The sequence below is a fragment of the Helicoverpa zea genome, chromosome 2 (genome assembly GCF_022581195.2).
Source record: "Helicoverpa zea isolate HzStark_Cry1AcR chromosome 2, ilHelZeax1.1, whole genome shotgun sequence".
In the NCBI taxonomy this organism is placed as follows: Eukaryota; Metazoa; Arthropoda; class Insecta; order Lepidoptera; family Noctuidae; genus Helicoverpa; species Helicoverpa zea.
Genome location: NC_061453.1, coordinates 9,123,483 through 9,138,402, shown reverse-complemented (window position 1 = coordinate 9,138,402; position 14,920 = coordinate 9,123,483). Strand labels below are relative to the sequence as shown.

At 36.1% G+C, this 14,920-nt stretch overlaps 1 protein-coding gene across 1 annotated transcript in view; it reads left to right on the top strand.

Moving 5' to 3' along the window:
• Nucleotides 1–14,920, top strand: part of LOC124637765 (extracellular sulfatase SULF-1 homolog) — an 80,897-nt gene that overhangs the window by 28,887 nt on the left and 37,090 nt on the right. Inside the window, exons 2-3 of the mRNA XM_047174407.1 lie at nt 11,031–11,857; nt 12,473–12,612. Of these exons, the coding sequence (XP_047030363.1) occupies nt 11,175–11,857; nt 12,473–12,612 (823 nt within the window). The 5' untranslated portion in view covers nt 11,031–11,174. The remainder of the gene's footprint in view (nt 1–11,030; nt 11,858–12,472; nt 12,613–14,920) is intronic.

The following is a 14,920-nucleotide window of genomic DNA, read 5'->3' as shown; positions in this document are numbered from 1 at the left end:
AATGAAACTCATAGACGCTGCGTCTGCGCAGTTCACTTGACACAGAATAATCAACAAATGGATTGGTCAAAGACATAATTTTGCTAATAGTGAAATCATAGATTTCGCTTAATTAATCAGTTTGTATTAGACTTGTTAAATTGAATAAACATTCAATGCAGGTGAGGTTTGCCTGCACACATGAAATATTCGTTGTTGTTCCTGGAGTTTTTCATCTGTCTCTCCGTAGTTTGTTATCACCGTTCAGGTATGAGAACGAGATGAATATCACTGTTTTCATATACAGTGGTAGGCTTCCTTGTCCTTACAGAGGTAAAAATAGGGTGCACAATCACTCCATTTACTTTATTATCCGTGACGTAACGCGACACTCGGCTGCCGGTCGCAGTCAGGTGGGCAACCAGTTTGTTTTCATTACCACCGGCTATTGTAATATTAATAGAATATTTCCACTCATCAATAAGTTCTTAGTAGTACTTTACATAATAATCTAGATTTCATTATCTTTGTTTTTGATGAGATGAATAATTACTTCTGATATATATCGCAGGTGTTGCGACCATGTAAACGAGTTTGATTAGGTCAAATGCTCTTGAAATATGGATTAATTATTTCAAGGATGTTTATAGATTGATTTAATTATCAAAGATATTTAGAGATACTTATTTTTGTGCGACATCGGCGAATTCCTTTTCACAGGTGCACGTGAGGATTTTGCTCTCCGTTTCTTTTTCGTTGTATTAAGATTTTCATTAACAAAATAAACAGAGGCCTGTAACCTGGTAGTGTAATAAGACGGATTGCACTGCGGTGAGTTATTAGAGCTGTAACCGTCCGTTGTGTTTACGGTTTACCGGCTGCAGCTTCGTTTGTTGGCCAACGAGGATTAGCTCATTTACAGCGCAGTTATCGCGTGCTACGGCTTTGGGCGGCACGTTAACTCTAATGAAACTCCCGCCGTAAGCAGCTCCTCGGATAAGGCCCACCCTAAACTTCAGTTCAAAAATACAATGAAAGCTCTTTCTCGAAAATATTGCGTTCTATATTCAATTTATACAGGAATATTTTGCAATGTTTTCTACTCTGAAAAGCGTTTTCACAAAACCCTCGCATATATAGTTTTTTTTTGTGAAGCGATACTGCACTAGATATTGCACACAAAAAGAATAAAATGGAAAAGGTTTTATTCAGTTACGATTTTGTTCTGTGAGAGTTATACCTATAGCTGTGGCGCAATGCATTGCGATATACATAGCTTTGTGTATAGAATTCAATGAAGACTTAAAAAGCATGAGCTTCTGATAGTTAAATCCACAGCAAATCTCACATTATTTCTACAATTTCAAGGAGGCTTCATAAATGTATGCAAGAAAAATAAACGACCCTTTCAATAAACAGATGGTTGAGACAGTTTCACAAGCATCAATTCGATATTAACATTATTAAAACTTATGAAACCACGATTGGTCAATTACCGAAGCAATAGTAAACGACAAAACCAATAAGGCCGATGATATATAATGCTAGAAACAAGGCGGGTGCACATGATCGTAAATATACCTTAAACGAGTGTTCACGTCATTACCAATCAGTTAGGAGTGTGCACTCGGCACTTGACATTGATACTTCGTTGCGACGTTACTTTATGAGTTGTATATAGATAAATTAAAGTTACTGATAATGTAACAAGCTTGTTACTTGTCTTCAATGTATTACTTACTACTACATAAAACATCGGTACGTTTAGTATAACATTTTATTCGACACGAACTTTAAAGATTTCTTAATTTATTTGGCCGCATATTACGTCTTATCACGTCATAGACAAAAACTGTCATAAAAGAATGCGGGGCCAGATTATCCATCAACTGCTCCGTCAAAAGAATTTCGGCCTAAACTGGCTATAATAAATTTAATTAATATTTTTAAGACAAGCTGCCCAGATTGCTTCTTAAAATAAATTGCACTACATACAAGGTTTATCATAACGAGTTAATCAAGTGGTCGGATTGACAGATTTATGGCGGGACCTTTGACAAGCCTGTATTTAAATAACAGTTAGCACTCCTGCCTGTCATTATCGGCAGACATCTTTATGAGTTAGGGTGCCCATATAAAGAATATTTGAATGGGATAGAAATTGAATCAACGTTTTACGAAAACTATGATCTTTGTCATTTATAACCGAAATATTAAATTATCTGGTATTTTTTAATTTTTTGCACCATTATTATATCTTTTATAATTATTGCCATTGCTAAAAATAAACGCAGATCCTTTAAAAACGTACTATTTCTCAGACGTTTATCAAATTAGTGTTCCCGACATCAGTATACCACCGTATAATTGATGTAACTATAGTTCGGCCATTCAGAGAATGCGTTCCTGACACGTCGCGATTGAACTGACGACGTAACTTTGCAATGGCGTTGCAGTTACGATAAAAATATTTTTGCTGGTTGTTTACCGTTTTAACAATTGAGGAGCATTAAAACAACATTATTATATCAATAATCAATGAATGTTATAATTTTGTGCCAAACTGAGTGTCAAATAACTTGGTAAACAATATTTTTCTAAATCTATACTGCGCTATTACAAGGTTATGTCAGCGGTTTATATTTTGTAGTGCTGTGCTAAAAATAACAGGCAAGTATCGTAATCTGTTCTTATACAGTTATAATATAAAATAATACGTTTTGATTTTCTTTTTAAGAATTGGAAAATAATGGACTATAAGACTTAATTATAACGTTTATGAAATATAAAAATAAAACTATGACCAAACCGCATTTTTATACTTAGATTAAAAATGGTAACCCCAAATGGCGTTATGGGCCGCCATTTTGTGACGCTAAAACAGTCGTCCGTTGTCGTTTCGTGCGCATAGACCACGTTTTTCAAGTGTTTTCGATCTGTTTTTATTTGATTACCCGGCTTTTGTTAGACCGAGATATCAGGATTGATTCTGTTATTGATAATAATATAATTATACATGTAGGCGAAGATGATGATGAAGACACCACCTCCTCAAGCAAATCGGAGTCTGATTAATATTCTGTTCGCACATTCAATTCAATGTACTTGTAACAAAGAATAAATAAAACAATTTTATTATATGAATATTACCTTTTTTTGGTTTCCACTTAAATAACTAAAATATAAAACAAATGATTCCGCCAATTTAAAACGAAAATAATCTTAAAATAATGCGGCGGTTCATTTTGAAGGAACGGTAACGAACTCAGTGTTATGTTGTGCCCATCACTAGTCGTGACTAACTGATAGGTGTCAGGAACGCATTCTCTGAACGGCCGAAGTATAGTTGAATTGACACAAAATTAAAGGCAGCTGTAAATTCTATAGAGAGACATTGACTGTTTAGCACTTGACTGTACAATCAGCATCAAAAGTAGCTGAACAAATCAATATTTTCAAAAGTGTCTAACATATTAAAGGGTCATAATTTTTACGAATACATACGTACGTATAATACATACATATAACAATATATAATGTATAATATAAAAGAATATATAATTTACTTATCATCATAAACTTCAAAAAAATATACCTTACTCATCATAGGTATATTTTTTTGAAGTTTAGGATGAGTAAGTTATCGAATACACGGTGTTTAGCAGTTTTGAAAATTTCGTTTTGTTCAGCTACTTTTGACGCTGACTGTACTTTTAAATACGTTTAGGCGCCACCAGTGGGCCCAATTATCAATTAGTAAATGTTATGTGAGGTCATTGATCTGAGATTATGTGATTTATCATGAAGGATGAGATGTTCTAATTAGTAAGAGTGTTTGCAAAAAAATGCCATAAAACGGCATGTGGTAGAAGTTGATGAACTTTTTTTATCATGAAAGTCTAGTATCTAAATATTTTATTTTTCTTTTATTTTATTTACATATGTGAACCGCTGGGCATATGCTCAAAGATCATGCTTTTGTAGCTCACACTAATTTGACACTGCAGCTATGAGTTTTAAATAAAGAATCGCATTAAAAAAGAAGTTTGATACTAATGCGCATATGCACATCTACAGGACGTTGTTAAAAAAATACTACGTATGTTCATAAAATATAGATTAATTATAAAGATGACACAACAGCAATTGTATGTAATGACGATGTACTTGGCGATACCATGACGCCGCCATTTTAGCCATAATAACAAACTATATTAAACATCATAATATTTACTTGTGCTCACAAGGACGCTATGGCGGATAATAAACGATAATAAGCAACAATGTGTTTTTAATTATAAGTGGAAATATGCCACATGTGTCTTGTATGAAGATATTATTGTACCGAATTGCGAGTTCTCATTAATAATATATTTGTGTTAGAATCTCCGGAAGTAACTAAGGGCGTGAATTTATGTTACCGTTTAAGTGTTAACAGCTGTGTGTAATTATGATTTATTGTAGTTTAAACTATATATTAACATTTGCCACAGTAGGAGTTGATTAAAAATAATTTATGTTTATACAGCTACATTTTGTTTAACTCAAATCCTATGTACCTATTTTATTATTAACATATATTTATAATAAGTAAACATCCTTAGGATAAGAACAAAATAGAGTGTACTGAACCACACTACAAATAAATCTGATATCAATTATTCACTAAAATGATGGATGTAAACTAAGTATCTATATTCTTAACGATAAGCAAATCTTGCCGTCAAATTGTCAATTGGTCAAATCGGTGATTTAACGGCAAGTTATAGTTTAGTTATCTTCATATTTACATATCTAGTGAAACCCACCCTAAGGGCCTGTACGCACTGTCGACTAGTCGCTGGTGACCGAGTCGCTAGCGACTGTAATTTTTACGCACTTGGTCGCCGATTATTGCCTGTTTCGGTCGCCGAGAGACTGAGTCGCCGCCGACTAGTCGACAGTGCGTAATAGCCCTAAAAGTCTACGCATTATGTAAACGCCCTAAAATATATTTATTGCGTGCTTGAAAGTATTGCTTACATTAACACAATTGTCGAACTGATTTCAATCTTACTTCAATGTGGGCAAATTGAATTATAACGTTTGGGTTAAATAGCACTAAAGATCGGATTAAGATTGACTTACACGAAATATATTGAGAAATAGATACGATACCTAACTATAATTGGATAGTAGACACTGATAGAACTGTGCCTATAGATTTAAATATATCTGCAATCAGATGACTAACTACTAAAGTATTTAATTAAATACCAAGCTCCTCAATATGCCGTAACAATGATAACTGTTTAGCATTTCTTATTTGTACATTTTTATTCGATAAATAATAAGGCTCAAGGCTGTCCTAAGAAAATTAGCTGATTGACTACGTTTAATTTACTATGATTCCTTTATATTATGTTCTATCTTTACAGTATTTTTCATTTTTTCTATCTTACAGTCGAACTTTCAAAACAGAGGATAAACGATGCGCCACGATTACAATATTATAACGATGTCTCTTGTTCAGACGCCGAGCTAGGTAGACATATTGTTAGGACAAAGGTAAAGCAGCCGTGACTGGAACTCTATGAAGCCAATTGTGTCCCCTACTGTAAGTTTACGAAGAACAAAACGAAATCTGAATTTAATTGGGATTAGGTAATATTTTTAAGTTATATGTAGGTAAAAAAATAATGTAAACAGGATAAACATATTTTTAAGATGTTATCAATAAAAGTGTGGTAACAACTATGAAGAGCTGATGAAATCTACATCTATAAATAGGTACGCATAAAAGCGTACCGCCGCTGAAAACTTATGTCATAATATTAAAGGTGAAATATTAAAAACGATTCCCTCGATTAAACGGCCCATTTCCGACACCAGCATTTAATGAAATATTCCAATGTTTTCGATTTCATTTCGTTCCAATTATTCAATCCATGCTGTGAGGTTCACACGAACCGGTGTAGATACGGCGGGCGGCACTATGCTTTATAATAACCATGTATAGGACAGAAGTATCACTTTAATATCTATCGTAAACATTTTATGTCGTGTACTAATGAGAACAAACTACGTATACATTTTAATGTGCTAACATTCTCAACTACATGATTGGCGACTGGTTTCCGAACTGATTTCAATATTTTGATACCGTGGGCGTTCGTAATCCAATATTATGGGACGGCAACTAAAATAGACGTCATTTTACTATATCATACGTAAGTAACAAGTTTATGATATTACTGTGCTCAATAGTATTTAACTATTTACTACGATTTGCATGGTGCAGACTTGTATACGGAGATTGTCCCATTCATTTGACCCACTGATTCATCCATGAAATATGATAAGTGTTTTAACGGAGTTAGGTACTATGAAGGTTGTAGATACATACATCCATACTCAACATTCCATAGTTTTAAGACTATAATGATTTCCAGGTGGGTTTCCATATTTGTGTCACCTACTACCATTCTAAGATGCCTTAGTGACACTTACAAATTGCTTCAGCAAAGTAAGCTACCATAAGTTTCACAAACTGGAAGTACTCATTATGTAAATCTTGTTACATATTTGCACTTAATTGCATAGTATGCTTTTAGTCCACAATAATATGTCACGCTCTCGTTGGAATGTTCCGACGTGAGGTAGTTCTAGCTATACTCCACAAATGTGTTTGCTGCAGGCAATTTGCATTCAGCTATTTTCTATATCAGCCAGACATAACGGTTTGCCGCCTGCATGCATTTCATAATATCTCTATTAATATATTATCTACTTGATATTTGTCGTTTGGTTACAAACTAATAACAGTGTCTCTATCTATTGGAAACTGGGATAATCTTGCTGATATACTGAGTACTAGTTCTAATGTCGACTTGTAGATAGGAAATGAGGTAGCGAGCGGTACATTCGTATGGTCTCATTCCGTTCCTCTGTTTCTTGTTAGTCATACACGATCTAAATAAAGGGAATGCGTTTACCGGCCTGAATAGTATCTACAATATCGGGTCTTAGCTTTGAGTTCAGTGGCAAACGGCTTGAACAATACTATCCAATTGAGGCTTCTAAGCAAAATGTACCGTTGCTTTTTGAGAAATATCGGCTATACCAAGAAAAAATAAACTAATAAATCAATTAAGAGTTTGGGGATTACCTATTTCTCAGTTGTAACTGCACCTTTACAAAACAATGTAAGTACGTAGGTACGGCCTGCGTATAGAAGGCGACTCGTTAACGAACGCTTAACCGAGTGCACTTAAACTCTAAACGACGGTAAAATGAATTGGGATTGAGAATGTAGTCCCTCTTCAATATAAATTAGCTTCAAGAAGTTTTACTGCCATTACAGTTGGGAGTCAATACTGTTATTGTCATACTTATTTACTTCAGCTAAATAGTGCCGATATCTCATCAGCCATATGACATCATTTTTTTGTTTATTTTTAAGAATATACGTCATGTTTTAAAAATGGAATATAAGTAGGTACACCTGCACTGCTTCACCTTTGAGAGTTTTTAGCAGCCCTGGATTTCCCTGTAAGATTATGTAAGTACCTATCAAGAATTGGCGTCACAAATATAGAAAATTTGTTCTTTATTTACCTATAACATTATCAATATCGATACTTAATAAAAACCCGCACATTTCAACAGCTAAACTTTGAGAAGGAGTTTATGTAATCAAGTCAGAGTAAAGTAAAGATTAAAGTTTTGTCTCGCCACCATTACGGACATTAACATGGAAAGTTCGCACAGGGCCCGAACTTCGACGATTGGGAGATCGCCTACCTTCCCTTCTAATTTATAAGGGCTCATTAACAATGTTTGTAGCATTCCACTTCCTGACTTAAGGCCAAACATACGAGGTAATTAAGAACTTTAAACCATGTTTAATTTGAGGTTCCTTTTCTGTAAGGAAAACTTGAAGTAATAAAAGCCGATCATCTTGAAATGAATATGCTATTTTAAACTGTAATGTTATTGCGATATCGCAGCATTAGTTAGATAGCATAGCATTAACTGATACCTAATAACTACCTTTGGGCTCCGATGAAACCATTAAAGGTTCCAATGAAAACTTTATCTTCATTACGGTAAACACGAGATGGCAACCGGTTTTCAGATGCACTGGATACTAATCTAGGATAAAAAAAATATACTTAGTCTTTGATGGCGCTCTGTAATAAAGATCGATTTTGTAATTACTTCGAAGAAATACCTGACCTGATACTCTTTGTTAGAGCATGTTAGATACTGTCAACGAACAGGTAATCCCAACGTGACGCAGAGGTATTCCTGAAGCGTGCTGTCTGAAGAAAATCCTCTTAAAAGCGTGCGCGAAAATTGGAGCTTGTATACGTAGACTGGCAACGTTACCGACATAAATTCTCTCTATAAATATTATTATTCGGCACATGGATCACATAAAACACATAAAACGCACATAGCGACACACCAAGTGTTTGTTTCGAAATAGTGGGCGAGGAGAAACATTTAGTCGACACCGGCTTAACAATCACTGTTTTATTAATATATTATATATTATAGGTTATTGCACTGTTTGCCAAAACAAAACATAGCTAATGGTCTAAAAATGTTTTATGCGCTGTATTCTGCGTGCTTTCTTCTCATAAACAACAGTTGCTGAGCGAAAACGTCGGCCGAAGTTTACAATAGTGAAACGTTCAGAATAAGGTTAATTAAAGCTGAAGGGAACATGAAAGACACTCATCAGTGGAGGAATTAATTCGCTGTCCACAACGCAGGTGAAAAGGTCAACTGGATAAAAATTGCTGAATAGGATGTTAAGCTGGGGTTGGCTTTGTTCTAACTTGTATGAACACTCATTTATTTATGCAGGACCTTAATCCTGAGCCGTGGCCGCCCACTCACTGCCTCTCTTGTCGACATTAACTTTGTTATCTGTCCGTCCTTTTTGCGGACAGAACAGATTACTTGAATACAAATATTATATGAATTTGTGCTCTAATTACGTCAGCAATTGAAGAATTTAACAAACCATTTTCATTTGTTTTCAAGCAGTAAACTGGATTTTGCTGAGTTAGGTATAAAAAAATACACATTACGCAATTGCAATTGCAGGATATCTTTGGAATAAATATAATTATTTCCAGTTTACCTACGTATTGTTACGTTAATCACAAACTCTACGTCCAGAATAATAGACATAATAGAAACATTTTCTGAATGCAGAAAATGAGAGTTTCAGTACGGAGCGTTCAAGAATGCGCATTGCACACTTTACTAAGTATTCGCATCGTTGACATCTTAAAGCGCAATCCTTCAAGCATTATGCATGTATTCTGAGCTCAACCAGTCCTGGACAGTGTGACTACATATAATGCACGCGTGGACCTGAATACAGGCATTCTCATTTAGACTGAATTGTTTTATGAGCCAGCACAACAAAGTATCGAATAATAAATAGTGTAGAGGGGCAATATCACGGGGTGGTGTGACGTCATCGATCGCATCTCGTCCCCTATCAATTAGGCTGGGGATATAAATTAAGATGAACGGGTGGCGTGCGCGTCGGCCCGCCCGAATGCCGGCCACTCAGCCGCACGCGCGCAAATGCCCTATGAATTAATGGACACGAGCTTTGGAAAACCCATGGAATGGTATTCCCACACTCTGTGTAAACAACACATTAACTAAACTGAAAAACACCCTGTTTAAACAATCTGCAATCTGTTCAGATAATGCCGGTAAATACCCAATATTTTCCCAGCAAAACAGTTTTCAGAAGCTCTATAAATAGAGTTTATAGAAAGCTGGACGGCGTGTAGCGATAATGGAAAATAATGTAAGGTTATATAAACATACTGTCAATAAAGCGATTATTATTTTCTCCAAGGTACTCCTATTTACAGAAATATTGTTACTGTACATTGTTTTACTTTCTTAACCCATCAACAGAATTGTTAGGGCCCAAAGCACTCAGTAGATTCAGGGCGCAACAGAGACACTGCAACATAAATTATATTTGAATGGCGAACATAATTTTGTGTATGCACTAAACTTCTCTATCAAATGTTAATGTTATCCATAAATACTTGGAACGTATTTTAGCAGTTTATAGCGGCATTGCACTTTAGCTATCTATTTAAATATTTATGCGTAGTCTCAATGTACGTGAGTAATGCTCTCCTACATTTGACGAGTTGTGTCTGCAGGATTCAAACTATATTTAATGAGAGCTCACTCTAGGAATCCTATGCATTGCCAATGACCGTATATATATATTGACCAACATCTATTTTAAAAATCCTCGTGCAGGGAGTCGCGCATTTATTCAGTCGCCCCGACCGGTACCGGTCCAATTCTGTTAAAAGCAATTCACGATTGATGCCCTGGTCGAATGCCATTAAATGCTTCGATATTGATTACGGACGAAACGAACATATTTCAAATCCGGATCGAACACGGAATAGGCGTCCTTACGAACCTAATGTTTATGTTCCAAGTTATTGAAATGACTTCGAATCAATGACTTGCTAATTGCGGTTAAAAAGTATTGGGACTTATGTATCAGAATGTTTTATTTAATTACCTATAAGACTAGGTAGTTTTTGGTTTTATTTTATACAATAGTTTTACAAAATGATCTTATTATAGGGAAACTAAGTATCAAAATATTCATCCGCATCGCTGTCAGCTGGGATCGTGCCCAAAAGGCTGGCTGCATTGCCACGCTGGATGGCAATGCATATCCTTTGACCGAAGTATAGGCCAGCCCTTTGGTCACGAGTGGACTCCACTAATCGCTTACTAATTTCTCGAAAGAGTCTGTGGGCACTTGGGCCCCATGGTCCCAGGGTTTCAACCCCAAACGGCTCAAAAATGCAATTGCCGGTGAGGTTTACATATTTGTGCCGCTTGAGGTTTTCCGCGGCTGCAGCAGCTGCACCGACACAGCTCGCCGTACTGGGAAGGTGGGAAGGTGCAAGGGTGTCGACGCAGGTTGCGTCCCACACCAAAGACCTTCCCATCTTCCAAGGCATTATAAGACTAATTCTTGGTCTCTTTTGTTGCAGTTGGTGTACGAAAATGGTGATTCGGTGTCCGAGGCGATCCTTGAAGTCGGTGATTCGTGTAACGACGTAACCTATTCCCAAAAAACATTATACAATACTTAATTTCCTAGAAATTATATAATTAACTTTAAACAAATAACCAATATGAATTTTAAGTTTATATCACTAGTCTTAACATGGAATTTTTTATTGATATCTGCAAGACGAGATTCGTATGAAGACGAAGAAACATCGAGATCACGAGAGTTGAGGAATAGAGAAAACAATCGAAACAGAACTACATTCAATGGTACCCTCACTGATATCCCCGAGAGAAGGAATCTAAGACATAAAAACAGTTCAAGGTACCGTGGAGACAGACGAAGATGGGACAGAGAACATGAAATAAGGAGAGATAGACGGAAAGGAACGGATGCTCATTCACTAGAAGACAGTGTCAACAGGACGATTGAGCCATACAGCTTGAGAAAAGATGAGAAATCCAGGAAGGCGGAGAAACACTGGAACAGAAGTAGCGTGGAAAAGCCATGGAACTCCGCAAGGAGGCCTATTCCTCAGAGTAAAGCACAAGAAAGACCACATGTTCCTGTGAGAGAGAACTCGACCAGATCTAAATTGAAGTCAACCAATAAGTGGCAGACTGGTGGCTACATCCCATACCCTCAGCCGAGGGAGAGGAAACCTAATATCATTTTGATTCTGACTGACGACCAGGATGTGGAATTGGGCAGCTTGAACTTTATGCCGAGGACCATGAAGGCAGTTAGGAGCGCCGGAGCCGAGTTCCGTCATGCTTACACCACCACGCCCATGTGCTGTCCATCAAGGTATATCATTTTATTATCATTCAATGAACTTGCGAAACCAATATTTCCCATCCATTCACAAACAAGAGCAATCAATGAATTCCGATACAATTTAAATCGAATAACTTCAAACAGCTTAACATTTCTCATCAGTTTTACTTGTTATTGGCAATTGCGTTAAAATCTACAAGCAATCTCGCGCAGTTGACGCCTTTCAGCAAATAACGACTCAGTTAAGTGCCATTAGAATATAAATGATATAGATCCAGCACCATTATCGGTTGCACTGAAATTACTCGCTGCAATAGCGACTGACTGACAGTTCACAATTGCACCTGGTCCCGACGACTATATTACTAATTGGAGGCTAATGCGACTGCTTTCACACCGGCGGCCACCGGCCGTGTTTATTCTAAAGGCCATTACGAAAGGCCTTATGTTGTTTATGTCAATTAAAGTAACTTCCCGTGCTGCGAGGCATAGTTATAGCGCACTCGAAATTAATGGACATTGTTGGTTCAATTAATTTCAGTTTCCTTTACATTTCAAGAGTTTCTAATAGGTCTACAATATACAGCATTGTGTCACCAGGTTTTACTTTTCCTCTTACCTTATCAACTGCATCATCTTCTCCAGGAGTTCGTTACTGACGGGAGTGTACGTGCACAACCACAACGTGTATACGAACAACGACAACTGCTCGTCCCCGATGTGGCAGGCTACCCACGAGACCAACACCTTCGCGACCTACCTCTCCAATGCGGGCTACCGGACCGGTGAGTTCTTAGTTTATTGTTATAACTTCTAAAAGGTGTACCCACTTCCTTCGGGAACCACTTCTTGCACCCGTTGCCTATATTCTGATGATGATGTTATAAGAGACTGCATACCTACCGCTAAGTATCATCAAGACCGATTCAACCGTTTGCACAATCACAAACTTTCAAATTATGATATTATAATGGATTAAATAAAATTGCATCTTAGCTCTTCAGTTGTCCATGGAATGTCCAGTTCTATGGAATACCACTTATAGAATACACAAGCTAGTGATTCATACGATAGCAAGTTATAATATATTTAAGTTAAGTATTCTACACATCAGCCTACAGTTTTCATTAATTTGACCTTTGAACCCCTTGAGCCCTAGCTTTAAAGCTCTCATAAATTTTCTGTAAATCCGACAGAATCTTAGATGTCACGTCTTATATGGCTTAACGTAATTAAACCATTAATTTTTCCCTAATTGCTTCGTAGTTGTGTAATAAAATATGGCATTATTTTAAAAGCTGAATAAAAAGTACCAATAAGATCTGATACTAGGAATACCAGGACCAAAAAAGTGAGTTCATAATATTGGATGGCAGGCTCCCAATATATGGGTAATGACGATGTGCATAATGCGTAAAAGTAAAATGTCACGTCAGTCAAACCATGATTTACATAGTAATTTACTAGTTCGTAAGAACCTCACGGGACTACTCAAGTAGGCATAATTGATGGTAATTACCGTCATTACTCATCCGCCTGCAATCTCTGAACGTCTGCCACAGTACATTATCCTAGGCGTGAGACTCCGTCAAACATATTTTTTAAGCTCATCTAGCAACTATAGCATCTAGCAACTATAGTTCTCGCACGAATTTCTTATCAGGCGGGCAGATGTAGGCTATTAATGTTTATTATACTAATTAAATTAATGTAGAATATAGACACATGGGAAGTTGGCTTAGCAAACTAAAAATTATGTTATAATTTGTAAGTTAATTTTATTTAATGTCTACATTCAGATAATGGACCCTCCAAGTCGTTCTCAAAGAATAGTAACTTATGTGTCTAAAATCACAATGAATATCTATTCAGGAACATTTCCCATCAAAACGAAATAATACAGATTGCGGAAAGAGCCAGTCGATTGAAATTACTCTCAGATACGTCCCAGTCTGAAATATATTACACTAGTTTACAGTACATTTGTTGCCGGGATTTTTTAAGCTGTTGTTGACTACTCATATTTAACCATATTTGAAACTATTAGTAGTTTTTTTTTATCAGCTCTAGTTTTTGAGATACAGCTAAGTGCGGTTTAAAGAGAAAAAACGTGTATTTACCTTAAAGAATATTTGTTTAAAAATTATATTAATTGTTAAGTTCCAAAAAACTTGACTTTAAAGCTCTTCTCTTATGTGTAGACTTTGGGAAATGGCGTATCAGAGACCAGCAATAGTCAGACATCATTTAAATCCCAGAAACCCTGATAACGTTCTTCCATGACACGTTAATCTTGATGCATAGGTACGTTCTCCCTGCTCTTCGCTCATATCTCCTAAATTTTCCGGAAATCTGTCCAGATGACTGAAGAGGAAGTGAGTTTATGCTCAAATTGCATCCCATATCTCTTAATTGTAAGAGCAGGTCTTCGACAAGTTCAACATAATTTTCATTATAATTTTTCAAAATTCAATATAATTTTTATTCTCTGAAAGTTCAGGTGAATGCTGCACTGGACGCTGAACACATGTACTACTTCGGTTTTGCCATTTAGCTCGATTTTTGGTGTTTAAGCTGTTTATGTTCACGCTACAAAAGTAAGAGTCGTCGAGATGATTTTTCGATTATTTCCAAATAGTTCGTGTTTTAAGTTTAAAAGTACTTCTTTTACCACTTTTCCATAATCTTAAGTATTCAACGCACGATTTACAAACACGATCAGGAGCCCAAGATTTGTCATTTTTATCCAACAACATTCCAAAATATAAAAAATAAGTATTTTTAAGCGTCTCTGATGACATTTCTACTCTTCTCAAACACATATTTTCCACATAAGTAACAAACATGGTTTGGATTGTTCAAACAACGCCTCCTTGAACTACTCATGTTGTAAAAACTTCACATATTTGTATAATTACACTAAAATACGTACTTTAGCGACTGAAAAAGGTTCAGAAAAGAGAAAGTCAATAACAAGTAAAGTCGAGCTACAAAAAAATTTTTGCGGGTGTAATTAATAAAAACTAAACATAAGTGAATGTTACCAACCATTAAATCCACGGCAACAGGCAAAAAGTTTGATTTTGTAAACTA